Here is a 27,194-nt window from a genome sequence, read left to right as displayed (position 1 = left end):
GAGACAACCACACAAAGGACACTTATTTTTAGACTAAACGCCCCTGGAAAAACCCAATGTGGGAAAATCGACACAACAGATATGAGGGTTTTATTATTATGCAGATTTTTTAATACAACTAGGGTGCCAAATCCGGCTTACCCAACAGAGAATAAACCTGGAAGAAGTACCTCTATCCGGAGACAAATATTTTGGCAGATCCAGCAACTAGATGAACAAACCCCACAGGTGACTGCGTTGTCCCCAATGTTGTGCAGCGATGGTTTCTCCCAGTTGTGCACTGGGACTGCGTCACCTCCTCTAGGAGTTACGTCAGCATCCCAGTGAGCCTTCCCGACTCAGAAATCAACCTGTTGAATCGATGCTCGATCTGCCTCACAGAATCCCCAGCGTTGCCTCTATGTGACTGCGTCAGCCCTCCAGCCCCTGTGTCACCCTCTTGGAGTTGCATTGTCTCTCCTTGATGCTGCAATTCCTCTCTGCTATGTATTCTCGGCCATGGACGAAAGTCCCACTGTCAAACTACCCCTCTCTACACTAGAATCTTACTCCAAAATTCTCAACAAACCATGCCCCAGAATTTCGATCTAGCTCAAGTATTGCTCTATGCGTGTGTGTGTTCTCCAACTAACCCCAAGCCTTCCTTTATAATATTTCTCGGTTGTGATATAATCTCTAATCAATGACTAAGATTAAGTTAGACTTGCTTGAACTCACACTTGTTTGCTTTCACACTCGCTTGATGCTTGCTTCAATCAGTTTTAGGCTCGCTTGATGTTATGAACTTTGCACTTGTTTGAACTCACTCTCTTGATTAAAGAAGGGTGTAAAATACTATCGAAAATGCACCCAAGAGAAGGCATACAATGGTTTGAATGATAGGTTCAAATGAATTTGATGGCTCAATTAAAAACAATTGACTCACTTGACTTAATTGACTCTTTAACAATTCAAAGCTTGGGTGTCGGATTCAACCGAGAATGCACCCTTACAATTCAACTCAATTTGATTTGAATTTGATTACAAGTTAACTTACAAAAAATAATCTTATTTGCAAGTTACAATTTTTTTTGTTCTGACTCTTACAAAAAAGTTGCAAGTGCATTGTCCAAAAGTTGATGTAGTTGATTGTCGATGTAGATGACAATTTCATTAACTTGATTGCCTTGATTAAATGATGTTGAATTACATGTTGATGTAAAATCGTTTTCAATACTCATGATGACAAATTGATATCTTTGACTATGTGTTGCAACTTCTTGATTGCTTGCGCTTTTCTTATTTATGCTTGATTACATGAGCTTGAAGAGAATTTATTATGTGCATGCATTTGTTTAATTTGTTGTGTACTCCATGTGTATATTTTTACAAAGATAGTGTCAAAACTAGACACAAAAACATAAACAACATCAAGAATCATGTGCCATCACAAGCATACTCACAGTGCACCTAAGATCCCCTTATTCAATTTCGAGCAGATCTAGGACACAATCACCATCAAAAAGATATATTTTTATTGAGTACATAAGCAATCGACCTCACCCTTATAACTCCAAAATTTCAAAAATCACTTATTACTCCAAAAAGCACTTATCACTCAAAAAATATTACAAAATATACACCTTATCACTCCAAAATTATTATTCTCATTACAATCAACTATTTCTAAAAGGTGACTCACTCTTTAACCCTAAATAACACCAAATTTCTTTTATTTTTTATTTTTGTTTTTTAATCTTTCTCAACACAATAAGACGATCCTAATTTTCTTTTTTTACTTTCAATTGATAAAATTAATTTGGATGAAGATCAATCAATTCCATATCTTCATCATAAAATCAAATTAATATTTCTAATATTGTTTCTAATTTTGGATTCTAACCATGTTTAACGGTGGGTTTCGCTGGGTGAAACCCACGAGATGAGGGTTCAAATCTCATTGAGTATATATTTGACCTATTGTGTCTTCGCTAGAAGAGTAGGCGACCCCATAGAGGATGTCTCGGCTCTTGTTGAGGCATAAGTTTCCTGCTATTGTGGGGCTTGCAGGTTGTTGCGTTTATAGTGACAGCAAGTTAGATTTGACGTTGGGTGATAACTCTCTCACCATTGAGAGATTATCATAGATTCAAAATATATATATATATATATATATATATATATATATATATATATATAACCATACCATATTCACGACAACTGTCATAGGTATTAAATAGTCGTGGCAATGTGCACTGTAAATCTCAGGGTCTTTGCCGAAAGATCAAATCTCGGTTTGAGTCATCTGGTGCAAGCCTAGGGTCGACAACGAAAGCCGAATCTCGAAGGGCTTATATCTATTGACATCACATGAAACTTAAAATTACATGAATAGATCAGACACTGGCCATTCCCAACGCATTCACTACCATGTTCAAAAGGTGATTTTCATTCTGTAGAATTCCATTGAAGGATTCGAGCAACGTAACCCCAAAGGGGCGATTTCCCTTGTGATCTACCTTCACCTCTTTGACCACTCCTTGATCACATTATTGGTGGACTTATACTCGCTAACACAATCCAGAAACCAATTCAATCATTGATCAAATTCAACGCAGAGTACACACAGAGAAAACTTCCTTTCTCCCAACGTAATTTCTGAAAATGTAGTTTCCAGATCGATGCTCAGAAAATATTACCTCAACGCAAATGGAAAATGAGACCACGCCCCTTTGAATTTCAATTCCAGAACAGACTCATGCTCTTTTGTTCCCAGCGAAATTCCTGTCTAACATGCAAGTCTAGGGTCCATCGTTTTGGCAACACCTCGGTCAACATTTCTGTTGGATTCTCTTTCACTGCCAGCGCCAAAGTACAAGCTCAGATTTTATTCAATCCTTGTGTAAGTATTACACAATGCATAGCTATCTCCAAGCTCATGCAACTGAACCTTTGACTTGTCAAATGCACACAGATAAAACCATATCAATTAATCACAATTTCATTCCATCATTTTGGGGAAAAATAGAAGGGAATTTTTTATCAAGTTCTACATGGTGAACTTGACTTCGCATCAAACCCATGGCCTCTTGATTCTACAATTCTCTTTCGGTTGAAGCAATTCTTAGCAATGAAGATGAAATTGCTGATCTTTCCAGTCAAACCTTGCCTTGCACGCTGTTATGGGAGCATTTTACCGTGCACATGTTATAGATGGAACCAGGAAGAAAACGATGATTCTCCTAGGAAGCGCCCTGCAATCCATCAACTCGGAAGTGGTTTATTTTTTGGTAATATTTACACTTTCAAATCGATGCTCTTGTCATCATCAATTATTGCTCTTTGTTCTTCACAAACTTGTAGTTAGATGGAAACCACCCTTTATATTTATGGCCGATTTGGGCGAGGAAGCAAGAAAATTGAAAAAATGGGCATCGACAAAGAAATTGAAAATGGCCACAAAACCTTAATTATTCACGACCATGAGAACCTACTTGATTCCTTAGCAGGCTGCTGGACGTGGGATTTCTCTCTGGTTCTAGCTCAATGGCTACTCATGCCCTCATGGCCACCCGACTTCTTCACGGGCAAGAGGGTCGTAGAACTGGGCACCGACACTAGCATTCCGGGGCTCGATCATTCTAAATTAGCACTCGATTTCAATGTTAGAAGGATTTCAAGGTTTCAACCCAAACCGAATAATTTTTCATTTGTTTCTTCAAAATCATCTTTCTGATTTCATTCAAAACTCAATGCTGTTAGCGTGTCTGCAACTCTTGAATCCTTCTTTACTTCCTGATTTCATTCAAAACTCAATGTTGTTAGCGTGTCTACAACCCCTGAATCCTTCTTGATCGCAGCGGTAGTTGAATCACTGAGAAATAAGACAAATTTATTGGAAGGAGAGGTGGAGGCAGTGCTTGATCATCTACTGTATGAAGGAGCAAACAATGCTCAGATCAACGCTTTGCTTGTCCTGCTTTGGGCCAAAGGAGGGACATATGAAGAGAAAGGAAATATTTCAAGTTCCTCTGCATGTGGAAGTGCAGAGGTGCTGCAATGGTCGTCAATGGCGACCCCACCTTCTGCTGTGGTCGACAGCGCGTCGAAAATACTTAAAACATTTCTTGCACGCCTTCTTGTCAACACGTCTGGAAAGCAGATAAGAAAGAAACTCCGTCCCTTGCTTCCACGGTGTTGTCAACACTCTCTCCTTAAAATCAACTCATTTAGACAAACAAATGATCCAACGAGGAAATCCACCACATTGCCACTACATCCATTCGATCATTCCTTTAAGCACATCACAACACAAATTTCAAACTCTGAATCCAAGATCTCATGAAGGATTTAAACAAAATAAACACACTAAATTATCAAAGACATAAACCAGAGAGACATGGCGGAAAAGGCCTTAGATCCTCATTGTATTCCTCTCATCCTCATTATTAAAATAATGTGTATAATACAAATATAGATATAAGAGGATATTTGTTTCAAGATAGTGTGTCTATCTTGGACACTTTGGTTGAGCAAATATCTCAACCATACGGAGCCTAAATAGTTGGAGAGAATCTCTCAACCAACTACACCTAAACTTACTCCTAACTTTGAGGAACAAACTCAATCTAGATATTTAGGAATTAAATCCAACTTTCATGAGTTTAAATAATTTAATATTTTTGGACTTACAATTGTTTTTAATGTGAGAGTGAGGCTAACAACTTAGGCACCATTAAAAATAATTAATTATTTGAATAGCATGCACTCCGGGTGGAATTTCCGGGTTTTGGAGATCTCATGTGTTCTAGCCCCTCCACAAACTTTTGGAGCTAGAGCACATCCAATGTTACCCAAAAATCAACACTCCCTCTTAGTGAAGAATGTTCTCTAGCGATACTTCCCAGCAGAAGTATACATTGATCCATGACATCGATCATCTGCGCTGTTGATGCTTGACCTGCTACCCTTCATTCATTGCGTTGCTGCAATCTGTACTGCTGCCCATGACACTTCCACTATCGATGATGCATCTGTACTGCAACTCCCTCTCAATATGTTGCATCATGTTGCCCATAGCACTGCCACTACAAATCAGTTGCTGAGAAGTAAGCAACTGAAAAGCCACCCAATAGTTGACATGTTGGTCAGTCTGGATGCCCCTTGACATTGAAGCTACCTTTGTTGCTAATCTATGTTGCCCCTTTGATGCTATTGCATTGTTGTTGTGTTTGCTCTGTGCCTTCCGCACTACTGTAACACTCCATTGCGCTGCTTCAGACTTTGGCACTCTAGCTCTGCCACTGTTTCTCCATCATCCCTCGCACCAAATAACTCTCGTCATTCTGCTATTGTCATTAAGGCTCCCGTAACCGTATGTGATCCAAGAGTTTGGGCACCTCAAGGATCCTTCCCTTTACTTCACTGTAGCTCCAACTACAGCTCTATATCACCCCATTTCTTTTCTAGAGGTGCATGAGCACTCATGGCGCAATCATCACCATCCTCTTTGTCAGCTTGCACTGGAGCAACCTTTGAGTAAGACTTCTCTTCTTTGCCCTTCTTCTTCTTAGGAAACTGCATGGTGAAATGACCCATCTCTCCACATCTGAAGCATCTGACTTTGGATATGTTCTTCTTCTTTCATTTTTGTTGCCCTTGTTGTCCCACTGGTGTGAGATCCACATCCTTCTCTTCCTCCTTCTTTATTCTGATCCCTTTGCATCTGCTTCCCGCCTTGGTCCATCATCTGATCTCTTCCTGTCGAAGAGATTTCCACATATCCTCTCAACTGGGAAGAGAATCCCTGCCCAAGATGCTTTGGACAAAGGTTTGTCAGTTTTCAATGACTACATTCATTGTAGTCCTGACCATAAATTCAGCATCTGGTGTAGCCCCTACGGAAGTTAGCCGGTCACAGATCCTTTGCAACGTAAGAAGGAAGGGACGATTTCTTCTCCCTTCTGCTACTGAAACTGTCTTAGTTGACCCTCAAGCAACATCTTCCACAGAACGAAAGTTTGTTCGTACAATGTGGTCAAGGCCTCCCACATTTCCCTTGCTATGTCCTTCTCAGCAATATGTGAGATCACATGATCCTTGACCCCGTCCAAAATCATTCACTTTGCTTTTGCCTAAGCCTCCTCGTACTTTTTGAGAGGATCAGCATCAACCGGAACAACAACCGTTTTCAAGGCATAATCTTTGATGCGATGTTTATCCAAAAGTGCCAAGATCTTGGCCTTCTAGATGACGAAGTTGGATGCTCCATCCATTTTTTCCTAATCCCTCAGTTCGTTAACAACCATCTCTCCTCAAATGAATGTGGAATTGGTTCTCTTCTCCCTCTTTCATTGCTGCCCCAACAAAACTCAGATCTTGATTTCTTTGGCGCTAGAAATCCTCTAAGGAACAAGCTCCCTCTAAATTTTGATATCCTTCACATAAATCCTTCTGCCAACCACTATCGAACCACCCCTCTCTAATCTCTCTTTGCTGCAACTCAACACTGGATCTAGATTTATTGGCAAGAAATATTCTGAGGAACTAATTCCCTGTACTTTACTTCTACCCCACTAGGTACCATTCTACACCAACAGAATCAACACCCCACCAACAATTCCAGATAAAATATGCGCTACACCCCTAGCCACAACAACTAGAGAACTGAGACTCAACAGTCTCTACGTTGGCCCAGTAACCACTGCACTGCCCTATGCAACAACAACGTCACCCAATCACGCTGATGCAGGATCTGCATGAGCCTTCCTTGTTGACTATGTCACCTCTCCTTTGCTCTCTTGGCCTGAAACTGTGTTGTCTCTCGGGACAACTGTCTTCACACACAAATTTTTCCTCTGTCCTTTCTCTGTTGGCTTCAGTCTTGCTTGATCTACAATCCCTCTGATACCATGTGAGAATTTCTGAATCTAACAAATCAGAAATCCTACTGCAGTAAAATGATTTGCATTACCTACTTGTGTTCTTCATTTTAACATGTTATTTTCAGAATTATTCATAAAATGTTAATGCAAATACATTGGAGCCTACACCAATATACAGATCAAGTACTGAAAAATAAATGAGACAACCACACAAAGGATACACTTATTTTTGGACTAAACGTCTCCGGAAAAACCCAATGTGGGAAAACCAGTGCAACAAATATGAGGGTTTTATTATTATGTAGATTTCTGATACAACTAGGGTGCCAAATCCGGCTCACCCAACAAAGAATAAACCCTGCAGAAGTACCTCTATCCAGAGACAGATATTTTGGCGGATCCAACAACTGGATGGACAAACCCCACAGGTGACTACGTTGTCCCCAACGTTGTGCGGCGACGGCTGCTCCCAGCTCTGCGCTGGGACTACATCACCCTCCCAGTGAGCCTTCCTAGCTCAAAAATCAACCTACTGAATTGATGTCTAATCTGCCTCACAAAAACCCCAATGTTGCCTCTATGTGACTACGTCACCCTCCTAGAGTTGTGTTGTCTCTCTTTGGTGCTGCACTAACTCTCTGCTATGTATTCTCGGCCTTGGACAAAATTCCCACTGCCAAACTGCCCCTCTCTGCACTAGAATCTTACTTTGAAATTCTCAGTAAACCACGCCCCCAAATTTCGATCTAGCTCGAGTGTTGCTCTCTCTGTGCATGTTCTCCAACTGACCCCAAGCCTTCCTTTATACTTTTCCTGTTGACAAATCAATGATCATGATTTAATCTCTAATCAAAAACTAAGATTAAATTAGACTTGATCCTCGTCACTTAGAAGCTTCTCACCCATATTTACATTAATTCACTTTAATTATTTTAATTTCCTAAGTTTTAACTTAGGCACCATTATAAAAAATTAATTATTTAAATAACATGCACTCCGGGTGGAATTTCTCCAAACAATCTCTGGGTCTTGGAGATCTCATGTGTTGTAGCCCCTCCACAAAATTTCGGAGCTAGAGCACATCTGATGCTACCAAAAATCAACAAATCTTGGGGTGGAGGCCCCCAAGGTCAGGTTGGTTGTGTTTTGTCGATTTCACTTTGTTAGATGTAAATGGTGATTTGAATCAAATCATAGTAGCATCTCGTCACATGTTTACCCCAGCAGACCGATTAACTTAGGTAAATGTGGGAGGAGGGTATTACACACACACACACACATGATAATATATGCATATGCGGATTTTTTCAAAATTTTGGTGTGTAAAGGCCAACTTCTTAGTATTCCAATAGCGGAAATATCCACAACCCCACACAATCTTCATGAATTCATTGTAGATTCAAAATGAAAATATGTAATCAATATCTATAATTGTACTTCACATGCTTATCGGCTATACCTTTGCATAGGCCTGTCTTTGGCATGTTTCTAGTCACGTGAGGGACTTCAACGTTGGGTCAAACTATAATTTTTTATCAAACTTGAACCTAATTGATTTTTTCATCAAGAGGCTATCAACTTGAAGCAACAAATGAAAATAGAAAATGACAATAATATAATGATTTTTTTATTTTATTTTATTTTTGCGTCTGAGGCCTGGATGGGTCTGGGGTCAGTTACAGAGTCTGACGTCTATTGGAAATCTTCCAGCCCAGAGGGGCATGTATGGGGAGTCGGGATTATCACCTAACATCTGGTCTGTAAATTTTGTGAAGGATTCATTTAATTCTTGGCGTCAGAGGCTTGGTTGGGCCTAGAGTCGGGTAGAGAGTCTGGGAGAAGTAATGCATCTGAGCCATTTGAAGGATATGGTGAAAGTCAGGTCTTTTGCCAGCCCAAAGGCAAAGGCCGAGGGTGTCGGGGTTCTTTGTGTTTTCACTCCTCAAAACAGGAAATGGGGAACCAAAATTGTCTCCCATAGGAAAGAGACGAATGGTAAAGCCTGCATTTTGCATTTGGATGGTACAGATTTTATTAAACCATTTGTGTGCACTACCCTTTTTGGTCTGCCTAAACTGCAAACTCCTCCAACTCCGATGCTGTTGGTCCTCACTACGGTGAGAGCATGGGAGGTACCGCAATCGTTGGGAGACTCAGTCTACGACAACATGGTGAAGGCAAAGGCTGGCGGGGGAAGTGAGGGTGTTGTCGTGACAACAATCAAAACAACAAGAAAGGGAAAGCACCGCTGGCTTTCCCTAGCAAGCGCCAATGTAAAAGAGGAAGGAAAACGGGGGAGGAGAACATGCAAAATCTCATGCATGCTTACATTGTTGGATCCTCGACAGAAGTGAAGTTCGTAATCTCGTCATGGGAGGCAGAATTGAATGCCAAGGCGGCAGCAGAACCGATTCCAACAGAGGACTGAGAACTTTTGGTAATGGACCCTAAACACACCCACAGAAGGCTTACTCTGTTCAAATAGTCAATCCAACTATATTGGGTAATGAAGAGCTTACTGGTGAGAGCCATGTTGACAACCCAGAACTTGGATAGCCCCTAGAAAACCCAACAATATTAATTGAGCCTCAAGGACATTCAACGTGAATTAGAGGTAGTACAGGTACAATAGTACCATCAAAATGTCTGCCTTGGCCGCATGGAAAAACAACTACAAAGTCTGCAAAAAAATGAAATTCTAGGGTCGAGTGCCAAGGACCTTGCCCCGGTAGAATCATCTGATGATTGATTACTGGGAATTCATGATATTTCTAAACGTTTATGATGTTTTTTGTTGTTTTTATGATTTGGTCGGATAGAATTTACATTGTCAGTAGTACATATAAATGGGTGATAAATATGGTAGCCTATAAATCTTGGATGGACATACTCAAACTGTTTATGTTTTGGAAGGCTTATGATGTTAATCGGTGGTCAACAAACCTAGTTTCCTTCAGGCAAATTGAGGCCATTGGACATATATTCTATAACCTGCTTTACATATGATTAATAGAAAGGCACTGCCAATCTTACACAAAAACAAAAGAAATGTAATGATTTCTTTTTATTGATATCCCTCAAGGATGTAATTTGTTGCAAAGATCTCTCCATTCACCTCAAGGTAGTTGATAATGGAACACTATGAATACTTTATGTAATTTGAGAAAACATTGACTTGGACTTATATCATCAAAATGTTTCACAAACTTTATCTCTGGGTTTGGGTTTGGTGCAGGATGGGGAGGATATTGGCCAAATTGCTGTGTTCATTATAAGAAACAACTTACAAGCCTTGAAGAGGAGGTGCAAACATGTTTAAAAGGGATGGAGTTCACAAAAAGATAGAAGTTTGTAACCAAATATTTTATTATGAAAGGATCCTCAATAAAATCTTAATGTGGTTGCAAACCTTATTGTCTATATTTTCAAGTTGAAATGGCAAAACATCTTTTGCAATTCAGAAATAGGAATAATGTTGACATAAAATTAAGCTTGATCAATTTGGATGTGACATGAGAAAATTTGAATTTTATGAAAGTATGCTCTATAATCACTAGTATTATATTAAGAAGCCTCTTGAGATCAAGGTGACAAGTTCTTACTGTGGCAATAGTTATATTAAATGTATCCATCTCATGTACTCTTTTATGGCACAAAAACATTTGCGTTTCTCAAGCATCAAAGAAAGCATTGTTATTCTCCCAATTGCTTCCAAATTGCAATTTCATGAGTATGTGTAGCAAAGTATGGAATATTTGGATGTTATTGGTGGGTGCCCTGAATAAGAAGCCAAATTTCGAGTTGTGTTAACTTTTGTACATGTAAATATTTTTCCCAAACTAACTACAAGGGTTGGGATGAGCATATGCAAGTTCAACAATGGTGACTTAAAAGAGTAGTTTGCGAAAACTTTGTCTATGATCTCAAAATGTTCACACTACCACAACAAAATTGAGAAATATATTGTATGACACTTTGAGGGGGGAAATCATCCATTGATGTTCCACTTAAGTAATTTCCGCACTTTTGAAATAGTTTGAGATGAATGTGTGACTTATTATATCTAAAACTCATTAAGAAATGACTGAAGACGATGAAGATGCCATACAGAACCCTTTTTCTAATCTCTCATGGTTAGTCGACATTGTAGAAATTTTGAATAATATGACACTTATTCACAGAGATTATCCTGATTATACACTATTGCGGAATGCATGCATAATACATAATCTCCTCTACGTTGATCATCAATTTTGCGGAATTAAAAACAATGAAACATCAATCGCATGCGCACATTAACACAGTATGTAACCGGGGAAAGCATACAGCTGAAAACCCCCAACTATCTGTATATTATATTGATTGAGAACATGTAACAATACATAGTACAATACTCCTTGCAAGTACTCAGTACTATCTCCACCTGTTACACACAAAACTAGCTCAGATCTGAATCAATCACAAGTTCAAATCTCCTCCGCTGCTTGCCTGCCTCCACTGCACAATCCTACATGAGAATAATGATGAATGGAATGACCAAACTCGTATTTCCCTTGTGTGTGACTGTGCAATCCTCATTGGCAATCTCAATCCATGCATGTGCAAATCTCATGCACAACTATAGTCACAACTGACAACTGTCTTGCCCTTTCACTCACCTCTAACACCTGTCTCCACTGTACTGTCCATGTACTGAGTTAACTGATGTATTCTTTAGTTGATTTATGAGTTAATAATTAGTGAATTAATTCACACAACTCATCACTGTGTATTCTTTAGTTAGACTAAATACAACTAGTTCAACCAAGTCAAACTGAACACAACTCCATCAACTCCTCAATCAACTCCACCAAAACTCAACCACTTGAGTTCTAACTGAAGTCCATCATGCAATAGCTCAACTGACCCATAAGAAAAGCGTATTTCCTTCTGGCAGTTGCATGTGCCACATCCGTAGCTCGAACTGAAGTGCTCCAAGAGAATAAGATAATGTTTATAGTCCAAATATTATTAAGAGCTAATAATATTCGACTGTTCTATATTTAGACTAGCAATCTAAAAATAGACTCCGCCCATATGTCTAAAAATAGAAGTCCATCTATTTTTACCAACATGACCAATCATCCACAAATAGCATCCTGCAACTCATAGACCATGATCCATATGTCTAAAAATAGACTTTGCGCCAAAAATAGCCTGCGGGCCCACTTAGTGAAGGCGACTCCTTTCCACTAAGCTCCATCATCTTGTTGCATTTTCAACACTCCCTCTCAACAAGATATGGATTATCTGCAACCCCTATCCTGCCTCGGTGGTATTCGAATTTGCTCCTAGTGAGCGCCTTCGTCAAGATATCAGCATCTTGATCCTCCGTTGGAATGTATGAAAGTAACATGATTCTCCACTGCACACAATCTCTGATATGATGGTACCTGATGTCAATGTGCTTATATATATCATGAAATACTGGATTAGCCGAGAGTTTAATGCAACTCTGGTTATCACAATAAATCACAGTAGGCTCCAAGCACGAACCGAACAACCCAACCAGGATCTTCCTCATCCATATAGCCTCGCATGCAGCCAAACTTGCTGCCATATACTCGGCCTCTGCTGAACTGAGTGCCACGGATCTCTGCTTCCTGCTGTACCAAGAAACGGTTGTCGACCTGATATTGAAGATCCCTCCAGATGTGCTCTTTCTGTCCATTGGGCTTCCTACCCAATCTGCATCCGTGAAGCCACATAGCTTCACCTCATCCTCCTGTCTGTACCACAATCCATATCCCGATGTGCCTCGAAGATAACGCAATGCATGCTTGCCTGCCTTCCAGAAGAGCTTGGTTGGCTTAACCATAGCTTGTGAAAGCTGGTTAATAGCATAACATATATCGGGTCGTGTATTGACCAGATACATAAGCGACCCCACCAACTGTCGATAAACAGTGGCATCCACTACCTCCGCTGAAGTAGCATCCTCCTTCCTCCAACCTCCAGGAAGAGGAGTATCAATAGGCTTGCAGCCATGCATGTTGAACTTCTCCAGTATCTCCCGAGCATACTTACCCTGAGAAACAAATAGTCCATCACTGCACTGCCAAATTTCCAATCCCAGGAAATAATGAAGGAGGCCCAAGTCCTTCATCTCAAACTCCCTAGCAAGACCCTCCTTGCATGAAAGTATCAACGGCTCATCTCCCGTCAAAATCAAATCATCTACATAAAGTACAATGATAAGCAACTTACCCTCCACCACAATCTGGTATAGGTTAGGATCCGCCTCACTCTTGGAGAATCCAAGTCCAATGAAATAACTGTCTATCCGTGCGTACCAAGCACGTGGTGCTTGTTTCAACCCATATAGTTCTCTCTTGAGCCTGCACACATGCGACTCACTGCTGAAGATCTTGAAACCTTCGGGCTGCTCTATGTACACCTCCTCCTCAATGACTCCGTTGAGGAACACAATCTTCACATCCATTTGATGAATGTGCCACCCCATCTGTGCTGAGAGAGCAAGAATCGTCCATATGGAAGAATACCTTGCGACAGGTGCAAAGGTCTCCTCATAATCGATCCCCTCTATCTGTGAAAAGCCTCGGGCAACAAATCTTTCCTTGTACTTTTCCACACTCCCTTCAGTTGCCTGCTTCACTTTGTAGATCCATCTCGAACCCACCACTGATTTCCCTTCCGGTCTTGGGACAATCTCCCATGCACTGTTTCTAACAATCGAATCATACTCTTCCACCACGGCATCTACCCATGCGGGGTCCTCCACAGCTTCCTCGAAAGAGGATGGCTCAGTCACGAAACATTTGCTCACAAGAGCCATGTATCCAGTGTACCAATCAGGTGACTGTCTCAGTCTGCGTTGCGCTGTAGGTGGTCCTACAACCTTCTCTGCATCTTGACCCAGTCGCTTAGCTTCTGTAATGCGCTTTCGCCCTCTAATGGCTGGTGCTGCATGAGTGGTCTCTTCCACTCCATGAAATTCGTCCTGTGGCTGATCCACGTCCTGAATCTCATCCTTAGGAACTAATAGCTCCTCATCTGCATGCAAGTGTGGCTCCCTCTCAAGCGAACACTTCATGGCTTTCTCCTCCTAAAATTTGATATCCCGTCGCACAACAGTCTTGCGACTGTCTGGAAAATACACACAATAGTTGTGGGACGTATCAGTGTACCCCACAAATATCCCAACTTATGCGGTCGGTTCCAGCTTCTTCCTGGCATCCTTCGTCACATGCATGTAAATGTTAGAACCAAAAATCCTCAAATGAGAAATATCAAGCCTCTTACCAGAATAAGCCTCCTCGGGTGTACTCATGCCAAGTATCTTGTGAGGACAACGGTTCTGCACATATACTGCAGTATTGCATGCTTCCGCCCACAAGTGAAGGGGTAGGCCCTGATCATGCAACATCGCCCGTGCAGCACCCATGATCATTCTGTTCTTCCGCTCAACAACCCCATTCTGCTGTGGGTATGGGGAGCTATGAGCTCTCTTTGAATCCCTTCTGCACTGCAGAAGTCCTTGAACTCGCCAGAGATGAATTCACCACCATTGTCGCTCCTAAGATCCTTCACCTTCTTCCTCGATTCCTTCTCGACCAGTGCTTTGAACTCACAAAACTTTGAGTATGTCTCGCTCTTCTTCTGCATGAAGAAGATCCAGCACTTTCGAGAGAAATCATCAACAAAGATCACATAGTACCTGTTCTTTGCTGTCGAAGCTACTGAGACAAGTCCACACACGTTTGTGTGAATTCTCTCAAGGATCGTCGTGGCGTGACTATCCTTCTCATGAAAGGTGGATTTCACAAATTTTCCCAAAGTACACCCCTTGCACTGATCTGACTGCGCAAGAGTGCCTTTAGGAAGCCCAGTAGTAATCTGCTACAGTATCTTCAAGGCTCCATGGTGAAGGTGGCCCGATCTCCTGTGCCACAGCTCGCCATCATCCCAGCTCACCAATCCTTGTGCCTTGCATGCCATTGTTACGCAACCATCTACATGCAGCTGATAAAGGTTTCTGACTCGAACCCCTATCTTCCGGGTTTCTCCAGTTGTCTTACTACGCAGGAAAGCTTTTCCCTCGCTGAAAACAACATCATATCCCTTGTCTTCTAACATCGCCACTGAGATAAGATTCTTCTTCAATCCTGGAACATGCATCACTTCCTTCAATATGAAGGGTTTACCAGACTCCCTCTCAAAGGAAATGGTACCAATACCAGTTGCACTGTATCTACCATCATCGCCCATCTCGATGTGCACTCCAAGATCTTTCTCCTCCAGATCAGAAAACAAATCTCGATCTCCTGTCATGTGAAAAGATGCACCACTGTCCAAGAACCATACTGATCCCATCACACTTGATACCAAGCATGCAATCAATGAAAAATCTAGCTCAAACTGCGAGGCTAAGGCGTCTCTTGCTGCAGATCCAGCAGCTTGCTTATTTTTCTTCTTCTGCGGACAATTTGTGGCATAATGTCCGTGTTAGTGACAGTGAAAGCACTTCACCTTGGACATGTCCTGCTTCTTGCCTTTCGCACCGGAATGAGAAGCTTTATTTTTCTTCCCCTTCTTTGCTTTGGGAGCCAAAGCGCAATTTTCTTCATCAGTTGCCTTTGATGAAGATCCGTCCCTAGTATTCTGCTTGATCTCCTCCTGCACAAGATCTCACCAAAGTCTCTGCCATCCTGGCAATTTCTCCCGACCATTGACAGAGTCCTGATAGGAATGCCAACTCTTCGGAAGACCAAGGAGAGCCAAGCTCACCAAGTCCTCATCATCGACAGTCACCCCCACACTTCCCAGCTCATTCCGGCATTGAGTGAACTTCGTGAGATACTTGGGCATACTGTCTCCCTTCTCACATTTAATGTTTATGAGTTTATCCTTGAGCGCCAACTTCCTCTGGTCGCTCTTGCTTTGGAATAGATCTGTCAATGCTTTCCACATCAAGTATGGAGAAGCCTTTCCATGTAGGTTGAACATAATGTGATTCTTCACGCCCTCCAACAGAATCCTTCGACACTTTGTTGTCTTCTTTTGCCAAGCATCAACGTGAGCAGTGGGACCTCAGCCTCTATGAACTCCTTCAGCCCATTGTCATCTAACACCGCCTCCATCTTGTCTTTCCATGCAATATAATTCGAGCTGCCTTCAAGGGCATACTCCAATCGCAATCCGTTGAAAGATATTTCAACTTTGACACCAAGAAAACACTGCTGCAAATTTGAATTCCACCAGCTCAAAACTCAACTGCTTCTGATCTAAAATTTGTGAGAACAAAGTATTTCTTGTACAGAGATTGACTGTATGGGCATTCACCGGATATCTCACCTTCCAAAAGAAGGATGAATCCAGAGGCTACCTGGCCCGATTACAGACTCTGCCTGAAGAAATAAAATGCAAACACTTTCTGAATAATAGATCCGATGATCAACTCTGCTCCGATACCATGTAGAAATTTTGAATAATATGACACTTATTCACAGAGATTATCCTAATTATACACTATTGCGGAATGCATGCATAATACATAATCTCCTCTACGTTGATCATCAATTTTGCGGAATTAAAAACAATGAAACATCAATCGCATGCGCACATTAACACAGTATGTAACCGGGGAAAGTATACAGCTGAAAACCCCCAACTATCTGTATATTATATTGATTGAGAACATGTAACAATACATAGTACAATACTCATTGCAAGTACTCAGTACTATCTCCACCTGTTACACACAAAACTAGCTCAGATCTGAATCAATCACAGGTTCAAATCTCCTTTGTTGCTTTCCTGCCTCCACTGCGCAATCCTACATGAGAATAATGATGAATGGAATGACCAAACTCGTATTTCCCTTGTGTGTGACTGCGCAATCCTCATTGGAAATCTCAATCCATGCATGTGCAAATCTCATGCACAACTATAGTCACAACTGACAACTATCTTGCCCTTTCACTCACCTCTAACACCTGTCTCCACTGAACTGTCCATGCACTGAGTTAACTGATGTATTCTTTAGTTGATTTATGAGTTAATAATTAATTCACACAACTCATCACTAGTGTATTATTTAGTGAGACTAAATACAACTAGTTCAACCAAGTCAAATTGAACACAACTCCATCAACTCCACCAAAACTCAACCACTTGAGTTCTAACTGAAGTCCATCATGCAATAGCTCAACTGACCCATAAGAAAAGCGTATTTCCTTCTGGCAGCTGCATGTGCCACATCTGTAGCTCGAACTGAAGTGCTCCAAGAGAATAAAATAATGTTTATAGTCCAAATATTATTAAGAGCTAATAATATTCGACTGTTCTATATTTAGACTGGCAGTCTAAAAATAGACTCCGCCCATATGTCTAAAAATAGAAGTCCATTTATTTTTACCAACATGACCAATCATCCACAAATAACATCCTGCAACTCATAGACCATGATCCATATGTCTAAAAATAGACTTTGCACCAAAAATAGCCTGCGGGTCCACTTAGTGAAGGTGACTCCTTTCCACTAAGCTCCATCATCTTGTTGCATTTTCAACAGACATGATTTAACAATACGTCGTAGATTCATATCTAAATGTGTTCAAAATATTTTGAGATGTTGACCTTCGCAATGCACTAAATTATTGTCAACTCAACATAAATCAAGCTGGAATAGATCTATTTGATATTTTGATTTCTTGGTTTCTTAGAAGTATGGCTAGAAGGAGATAATTGTTTAGTTTTTCATTTGAATTTGCTTTTATCATAAATTGGATCGGCATAATGGTCAACCTTATTTCTTGCAGTGGCACTATTTGGGAGCACTGATTAGGCAAAGTGGAAAGAGAAATCATTGATATAGTTGAAACACTCCCATTTATGCAACAAAGACATATCTATAATGAGTGGAATGTTTCCCTTGGTAAATATCCCATACATTGGAAAATTGTAAGCACAGTGTTTAAGTGACGAGTTAAAAAACTATTCGATGCCATGAACAATAAGATGATACTTTGCTAATAACCTTGATATATTAGTCATTGCACTTTTAAGACAACCAAGTGCCTTGCACCTAGAGGTACTCCCTAGCCTAGTATGGTAGGAGATGTTGTAATGTAATGTAATGTCTTGTAATCATTTTGACTCAGTCAAGATAAAATAAAAATAACTTTCAGTTAAAATACAAATAATTTCAAACTAGAGTAATAAAAATAAAACTTCTATTTTATCATTATTATTTTATTAATTTTTGTTTTGTAGTTAAGGTAAACTTGGTCAATTACTACTAGTTTTTGAGCTTCAAGTTTATGAGAACCCTTGATATCGACTCATGATATTCATGTGGAATATAATCTATTTAAAGGGGGAAACTAAACCAACCTAGATCCATCTTAACTCTGGATCCACCATTCACCAAGAGGGACCACATCTCTTCTCATTCTAAAAGAGTTTTGCATCTCAAGATGTTTGATCCCTATTGGCACTTGGTAGATCTATAGTGGTTTTTGAACTCATGGTATTGATCCATGGTATTTATGTGGAATATAGCCTCTTTGAAGGGGGGAATTAAACCAACCTAGATCCATCTTAACTAAAGATCAAATGTCTTTTCACTCTGAAAAAAGGTTAGCATCTCAAGATATTCGATTCCTCTCTACTATTTTAATATAGAGATGTTTAGAACCACTTATTGATCACTAAAATTTATCATTTCTCATCTATATTGTGGGTTTTCTTTTATATTTTTAAAAACCATTTTAAATTATGATTTTAACTCTATAATTTTTAAAAATAACTTTACATTATAATTATAATTATGCAAATTAAAAATTAACTTTATATTTACATTATTATTGATGATAAATAAATAACTTTTTTTACCACTGATAGATATATGAAATGAAATGAAATAATATTTTAAGGTCCACGAGACTAAGAATAGTCTATGAGACCATTAGTTCCTTGTTTTTCGCTTTTTGCAATTCAGTCCTTTTACAATTCAAATTGATGATGCGTTGACCCAACCTTTCAACGATCCCCTCGCTAAAAAGACAATGCCAAGAAACTGATGCTAACATGTTCTCATAAATTTCTCTGATGTCTTTGAATGCATCACATTCCAAAATGAAATGTTTTACTGATTCCACAGCCCCAGATGTGCAAAATGTACACACTCGTTCTTCCCAAGCTTCTTTAGGCCTTTTCCACCGTCTTGTTTCACACTGAAGTTGATGTGAGTTGGTCCTTAATTGAGCAATAAAAACCTTTGCCCTCCATGAAATGCTAGCTCCAAAGAACTCTTTTTGTTGTAAATCACACGTAGGGTTGAATTCCTCAATGTAATATTTCTTCTTTCTACCCAACTCTTTTCCCCATACATTTTTACCAAACTTCTCCATAACAAAATCCTTTAGCTCCTTGCTATTTGTGGGACAGACAATGAGGTAGATATTCCATTTTTGGATCCATGTGTAGTTTTGTTTCATCCATGTTTTTTTTCTTTCACTGATGCCTTCATTGAAGATAACAGTAGGCCATCTACCTACTCTCATTTGTTCAATTCTTTTTAGGTATCTTATGAGCCGCACCATAGCAATTGCTTCAATGGAAGATGATCATGTTTTACTCAAAATTATCTCATAAGGTACCAAACTTTTTATTTTGAACTTGTTGATGGTCAAGCGTTTTTGAATTTTCTCAATTTGTTTCCATTTTGAGACGGGAGTGCTGCTAGCCCATAATTCACACCCATATAGCATCATTGACAAACTAGGAGTCCAAAAAGCACTTTAATCGTTTTCTAATTCCATAACTCTGCCTCTCTACATCTATTTTGAAGAGCATATAATGCCTTCCACCCTTCTAAAATTCTCTTCTTTCTGCAATCCTCCCAATTGAGTTTGTTGTTGAAATCAATCACAAGGTACTTGTACTCATTTACTTCTTCAAGAATGTTGTCCTCAAAGAAGAAAATATGTTGGCTCTGCTTCCTTTTAATAGAAAAAATCATTATTTTGGTCTTGCTAGTATTGACTTGCATCCCCACTGCTCTACAAAAATGCTCAAGGGCATATAAGTGCATTTGCAATCCATGGGCTGATTTGGAAATCAATACAATATCATTAGCATATAAAACAAGCTTTATCACAAACTCCCCCAACCGAAAACCATCTCCACCTTGCAGATTTAGCCACTCTTCCAATTTATCAATATATAGACCAAAAAGAGTGGGGGATAGAGGGAAACCTTGCTTGACTCCAATGTCACTTCTAAAGCTTTCTGAAATACCTGCTGAGGTTCTAATTTTGACTTTCACTTCTTCATAAAGTCTATGGACAACGACTCTATAATGCATAGGAATTTCAAGTTCTTCCATTCTACGCCACAACTTATCCCTAGGAACTGTGTCAAATGCTTTTTTGAAGTCAACAAAGCAACAAAATACTTCTTCTTTGTCCTCCCAAACCTTTTCAACAATGTGTCTTAAAACCTGCTTGTCCTCTTGCTCTCTTTTATTTTACTTCTACCCACTTGCTAATTTTGTCTTCTACCATGCTGCTGAAAAGCTTTGCAAACAAAGGATTGATCATAATTGTTCTATAGTTGGATGGATTATTAATGTCTCCACTTTTAAAAAAGGGTATTGCTAGGCTAGTTGTCTAGTGTCTTGGGAATTTTCGCTGAATGATGTTGTTGAATATTTTCATGATGTGCAGTGCAAGAGCGTTCATTCCCCATTTTAGCTACTTTGCTTGAAGTTCAACCAAGTCCTTTGCCTTTCTTGTTTTCAGCTTCTTAATTTCATTCTCCACCTCCTGTAATGTGAAGAGCTTTGAATTTGTGTTGATCATAGGGGGGACTCCGCCTCAGATTCTTTCTCATAGAGTTGCCTTGCATATTCAAACCATTGATTGGCTGTAATATTATTTTCAATTTGTTTTTTCCTTGGTTGTAGTTCCTACCAGAAAAGCTTTGGATTATTCTTGCTTAAATATATTAACTTTTCTCTCCTTGTTTGCATGAAATCATCTTTTTTTCTTTTTAGTATCTCCTTATATAACTTTACATTCATCTTCTTTTTTCCTGCCTTTCTCAGGGTTCTCCTTGCCATTTTGCATTCCTCATCAAACCAAGCATTTACAGGAAAACAATTTGATTCTGATTCCCTATTTTTTGCTCTTTTGCAATTCTCAAGTGCACTTTGGATTATATTTGTTAACTCATGGCTGTTGAAGCGTTTGCAACCAATTTTCTCCTTCTGAATTAATCTCTCTAACATTGTCTCGAAGATAGTACTATTTTCTTGTGTTAGAAGAATTTTTCCCCTTGATAGTGATTGTCGAGAGCATTGGGTTTTCCTCTTGCGCTGCCTTTCTTCTACCCATGATAACCTTATAAAAATTGTGTTATGGTTTGATTTTAAGTCCTAAATATGCTCTCCAATAATAACTTCATCTATCTTTTCTATTAAGCTTTGTGAACACATCACATAGTCAACAACACTTGCCCCATTGTATGTGTTGCAAATGAAGTTCCCATACCTTTTCCATCTATCTAGACCATTGCAAATAATTAAGTTGAAAGTCCCACACAATGTAAGCAACTCATCTCCAAAATGATTGCTAACTTTGTCATCTTCTGAACACCTCACCCATTGGGGATTCTCCTCTTCAGTGAGCCAAATAGGATTGTTGTCCTCTTTGCAAAAAAGGATGCTAGCTTGATTATTTGTTGTTCTAGCATTAAAATCTCCCACTAAAAGAACTTCTCCCTGCTGAGAGTACACGAAAATATCTTGTTTTAACGCTGCATATGGATCCTTGCTGTCAAGCCCCTTATTTTTATAAGATTTTGAGACTTGAGGGGCAAAATAGTATGCTGCAATTCTTATGTGTTTTTCATTCTTTGATATTTTCAACCATAAATATTGTTTATTTGCATGTTCTTTAATTAATTGAATGTGATGACCTTCTTTTTATCTCACTAAAACTAGTATTCCCCCATACCCTTTTCCATTTTTTACTACCTTGTTCCAAACTGTCAACTTCAAATAACTGTCAAACACAGGAGTTTTGCAACCATCATGCTCATGAGTTTCCGTGAGACAAATTATGTCTCTACCTTCTGCAATAGGCCCTAACCCAGGTTCCCTCCTCCAAGGGTAACCTCTACAATTCCAACAAACTAAACTTAGGTAGACCTGGGTAGGATTTGACTGCTGCACATAAGACTCAAATTTGAGTCTTCACCCCTTTTTGTCCATGTTGCTCTTGTTGTTTTCGTCTCTACTATTAAATTCTCTATTTTTCTTTACTGTCAGCTTGCTGCCCTGATTTGTCGGGAGGCCCAAACACTGCAATAACGACTTTCCCATTGTACAACCATGCCCTTTTCCCTTCATTTCTTGCTGCTCTAATTTTCTCCACTTCATCCCTTCTCTCGTCTTGTTGTTTTTTGGTTAAATCTTCATCGAGGAAGAAGTGTGAGCCTTTCAAGAGTTTCTTTTTCCCCAAAAGCTGTCGTTTTTCTTTTACGTTTGCCATGGTGACTTTTATGGGTCGATGCTTCTCTTCACATATCTTTCCAACCCTTCTTGCTTGGAAAATTTGCCCTTTCCAATGTAGTTTCTCTTTTAGAAAGTCTATTGTCAAATTGAGAGTACTTTCATTCTTCCCATAATCTCTTATTCCCTTGATAATAAAGTTTGTTTTTCTGTCCTGTCTTTCTTTTTGTTCTATTTCCTGTGCTTTGCGATCACTTGCATCTTCTTCTTCCTCTGTCCTTATGTAACCATTAGCGTCTTCAACTCTAGCTTTGATTTCTTTTGGACTATCTTTCCCACTGTTCATTTTTGCCTTCTCTTTGGAAATGTTTGTTTGCTGAGATACCTGTGTATCTACCTGAGTTTGTTTAGAAATTATCACATCTCTGTTTGTTGTTATTACTTCTTTCATGTTTTGCCATTCTTGTTTTCCTGTCTCTAGAGCCTCTTGTAACATTGTTACCTGTTCTTTTAAAATTCTATTGCCTTCCATTAGACATTGGTTTGCAATTGTGATCTCCGAAATTTTGTGGTCTCTTTCATGTTCTCTGGCTTCCAAAATCTCTAGCCTTGTTCTGACCTTCATCAATTCTTGGACATATAGATCTGATGACCAAGTAAGAGGTGTAGATGTGGGACTGTAAATGATTGATTCTTTCTTATTTTTGTTTCTCTTATTTATTTTCTTTTTATTTTTCTTGATCTTGATTAGTTTTCTTTTCATTTGTTCCCATTTAAGGCGAGCAATCCTACACTTTAAAATGCCCTCATATTGCTTTGCGTTTACCCAAATCCACCTTCCTATTTTTTTTGTTGAAACAATTTTGACTTGACCCAAATGATTTGTTTCCACAAAATTTGCAATTTCCTTGCTCTTTACGCCTTGGCTCTTCTGAGCGTTTTCCATGTTCTGAACGTTTACTTATTTAGAAGTTAACTGCCTCACTGCTCTGTGCTCATGCTACCTCTGCTTCTGTGCTCATGAAACCTTGTTCACGCTGCCTGTCCACTGTGCTCACAAAACCCTGTCCTCTGCTTGCCACCTGTTCACGCTACCTATTACCTGTGTTCACGCTCCCTGCATGTTCACACCTGCCTGATATGTTCATGCCATTGGAGAACTACTCGTTCTCATGAAGGAATATGTTCATAAAACTGACGCTGAAACAACTATGCTTGCAAATTGATGCGTCCTCTACATAGTTAATCAATCATTAACGAACAAAATATTTCGTTTTGCTCTTGCTGCTCCTCAAGTAACCTTAGATAGGGTCTCGTTCTTGAGCCTCCATGTTTAATTCATAACTCAATATCCATGGATGGCCGAGTGCATTCTTTTAAACATGAAACACTAAATACTTTCCAAACATTTTGTTGTTAAGGATAGGTGTTTATATCTCGCAGTAACCGACGGCTACACTCTACAAGAGGATCCCGATTCCCACCAACCCTGTGAGGAGGGTTAAGAATCATATGTAGCGCCCAAGTTTGAAAAGAGTGAAATGAGTTGCATTACAACCTATTCCACTAAATGTCAACACTCCCTGGTGCACAAATTGCTCGAAATTATTTTTCTCGAAGGCTCTCTAGTTCAGTGCAAAGATGATACAATTATGGTACTATTTGTTATGCCCAAGGATTGACAAAGACGTCGTTGCCATTTCCCTGGTGTACGAAGACATGGTGGACGCAGGGAGGTAGTTGGTTAATGTCGTAGTCTAATTAGCCGGAGGAATTGCTTGGAAAATTATGGAAATTCTGATCATATTTAGAGAAAATTTGGCAAAGAGTTTTGTAAATCTAAGTTATAGTTGTTAAACTTCAAAATTTTAGGTGTCGTGTTGAATCTATTTCCACCATCAAAAACACGATTCAAACATTATCTTTACAAGATTTTCTGGAATTTTTTTCCCTGATTTTGGCCACTTTTTACCTTCCAAGGAATTCCTCCGCCTCGTCTCCGTCGGTTAATTAGGAGACGACTTTATACGGCACAAAGCTTCCAGGTTAATTAGGGGACGACTTTATACGGCACAAAGCTTCCAACAAACCTTACTGCAAGCTTTGCAATATTATAAAATCAAGTGAATATGTTCCATTTTTCATACTTCTTAATGTCACTAAAGGGGTAAATTTTCTGTCACGAAACCCTATCAATTTGTTGTGTTATGTATTGTAGATTTTGGCAAAGCAGCCCTCGGTTTTATGAATCCTTCCTCCAGTGTCTGAGTTTTATACACCTAAGGCACCCAGGATTGACTCCTCTGGCGTTCTCCAGGTAACTGTTAATGCTCTCTCTGCCATCGAGTTTTCTCTGCCTTTCATTGAACGGAGACCATGTCTATTCAGAATATATGCAAACGATTTGCAAAGAACGATGCGCCATTTTCACTGGCCATGTCTTTCCTACGCTTTCCTGCCTTCACTGCAGAACCCCACTTTAAATTCGCTAATATATGCACTCAAATAGCAACGCCACCTAAAACTCCAGACGGCAGGGGTGTTGCCACTCAATTTCTCATCGATAATGCGGTTTGACACCGGAAGAAATTGCTAAAGCCTTTAGACATACGAATAAATTGCTTCGTGCAAAATCAAGTCAGAATATGGAAAAAGTTGTGGAGTTGTTAAATGGCTGTGGCTTGACCAGCCCTGCCCAGATTCGAAGGTTGGTCCTTCACAACCCTACCTTTTTGTTTCGCAGAGCTGAAAGAAACATACGGTCTAAGCTCAACCTCCTAAGGACTTTCATGAAGGAAGAGCATCTCTCCAAACTCGTATCTACTGATACACGAATATTTAATCTCAGTGAACAGAAGCTTAGGCTTTCGATTTCACTTTTGCAGAAATTGGGGGTCGAGGGGGAAGCTTTGTCAGATATTTTGGCATGGATTCCTCGCTTGCTCACGGCTTCAGAGGAAAAAGTTATGGAGGCGTTTAAACAAGCCGAGGATATAGGGTTTAAAAAGGGATCAAAGATGTTTAGAATTGCTCTGCGTCCATATTTCGGATTAGCGAAAGAGAAACTAGATCGAAAACGGCAGTGTTTGAGCAGCCTAGGTTTTTCTGAACAACAAATTTTGTATTTAGCAAGTCAGCGGCCAATGGTCCTAACGCTTTCGGAGGAAAAACTGAAGCGTAATGTGGATTTTTTGGTCAAGACTGTGAGGCTTGAATTGACTGATATTGTTAAATACCCAGATCTGTTTGCAAACAGCTTAGAGAGAAGGATGATTCCTCGGTATATAGTGCTGGAGGCAATGAAGTTCAAACAATTGCAAGCGTCGAAAAGAGAAAGGTGTTTTCCGAAAATTATTCAGTTGACAGAAAAGCGTTTCTTGGAAGAATATGTTAATTCAAATGCCAAATTCTCCTCAGTTCTCCAGGACATTTACTGCAAAGGGAAAGCTGGAAAGTTGGTTCTTGGCAAGGAGACATTGTGTGAGTTTTTCTCTGTGGAAAAGATTAATGAAAGCTGCCATAGTTCGTCAGAAGCTTCAATCTGACTTTTCCTGTGCAGTCCTGGTAAAGGAGTTTTACATTGAGTGAAAATGCTCCAATTCATAATTTCTACGGCTTCCCTTAGCGCGAGAAGAGTCCAAAAAACGTGTTTGCAATATTAAAGTTATACAGCTGCCAGTAACATTTTTGAAAAGCATATTAGAAAATATGAATGATTTGACAGTATTGCTTTCTTTTCATTTCGAGGTACAACACCATCTTTCCTGTTCTCTGTTTACTTTAATTCAATAATCAGCATTTTTGTAAGCATAAAAAGCAAATAACCGATTGTAATTTGTGTTAAACAACATTTTGTTCTCCAATGGTCGAAGTCTTTGCTTTTTTATATGCAACTGGTTAGTTTTCATACGCAAATGGTTATTTTTTCTGAACAGAGTTTGGGTTGCCTCATGCAAATGGTTACATTTCTTGAACAGAGTTTAGGTTACCTTCTTGTGAGCAAAACCTTATCTTAATTCTTTATCCCCAAGTAATCAAGCATCACACCTTCCAGATCACAGGCAAGGTTAAGATATTTTTATGGTCTCAATAAAATTGGCTGGGTGACAAAAAGCAGAACATATTAAACTTGCGCGGGAAGGATAACATTTCTCCTCTCTAACCATCCATATTACATCCAAGTGACATTTACCAACTTGATAAGAGTCTTGTGAATTGTCTATAGTTGAAATATTTAGGGAATTTCTTCAGTGTTAGATGAGTAGTCCAATTGTATGCTTTTTTTTCCAAGAAAAAAATCTATATTTTTGATACAGAATTCAAAATATACATGATTGTCTTTCCAGCACTATCAATAGTTAATCACTGTGCTTCTATTTCAGCAAAATGACCTACAGAACTCCTTGCTTTATACATTCATGCATTGACATCTAACTTAAACTGCCAGTATATATTCAACAAATTAACTAGTAAAAAACCATAGAAACAAAACATCTGGAGAATCCAAGAAATTTTTAGCTTCTCACTTACAACACCACCTTCTTACAGCGCATTGCCATCTTTGGTTTTTAATTGCATAATAAGAGTGTTTTGCACAGCATAAAAAAACAAATAACAGATATTGATTTGTTGGTAATCACGACATTTTTGTTCTCTGGTTGAACCCTTGCATTTATAGATGCAACTTGCTAGTTTTTTAAATAGAGTTTGGGTGGCCTTCGTGGTTTACTTATTTGTGAGCAAAACCCTTAATATCTGCAAAAGTAAATCGGTTCTAAGTAACAGGATTTGTACCGAACCTGAAGGTTTAGGTT

The 27,194-nt window shown here is 39.4% G+C and overlaps 1 protein-coding gene across 1 annotated transcript; it reads left to right on the top strand.

Annotated features, from left to right (window-relative positions):
* Window positions 1–24,521: 24,521 nt before the first annotated feature.
* Window positions 24,522–26,106, top strand: LOC149200745 (transcription termination factor MTERF8, chloroplastic-like). Its single transcript, XM_089399633.1, has one exon. The coding sequence runs from the start codon at window positions 25,026–25,028 to the stop codon at window positions 25,923–25,925; it is 900 nt and encodes a 299-aa protein (XP_089255759.1). The 5' UTR covers window positions 24,522–25,025; the 3' UTR covers window positions 25,926–26,106.
* Window positions 26,107–27,194: the final 1,088 nt, after the last annotated feature.

The sequence above is a fragment of the Pinus tabuliformis genome, chromosome 2_1 (assembly GCF_031772625.1).
Source record: "Pinus tabuliformis cultivar Carrire ecotype Pingquan chromosome 2_1, CPIR1, whole genome shotgun sequence".
NCBI lineage: Eukaryota > Viridiplantae > Streptophyta > Pinopsida > Pinales > Pinaceae > Pinus > Pinus tabuliformis.
This window is presented reverse-complemented; position numbering and strand designations above follow the sequence as displayed.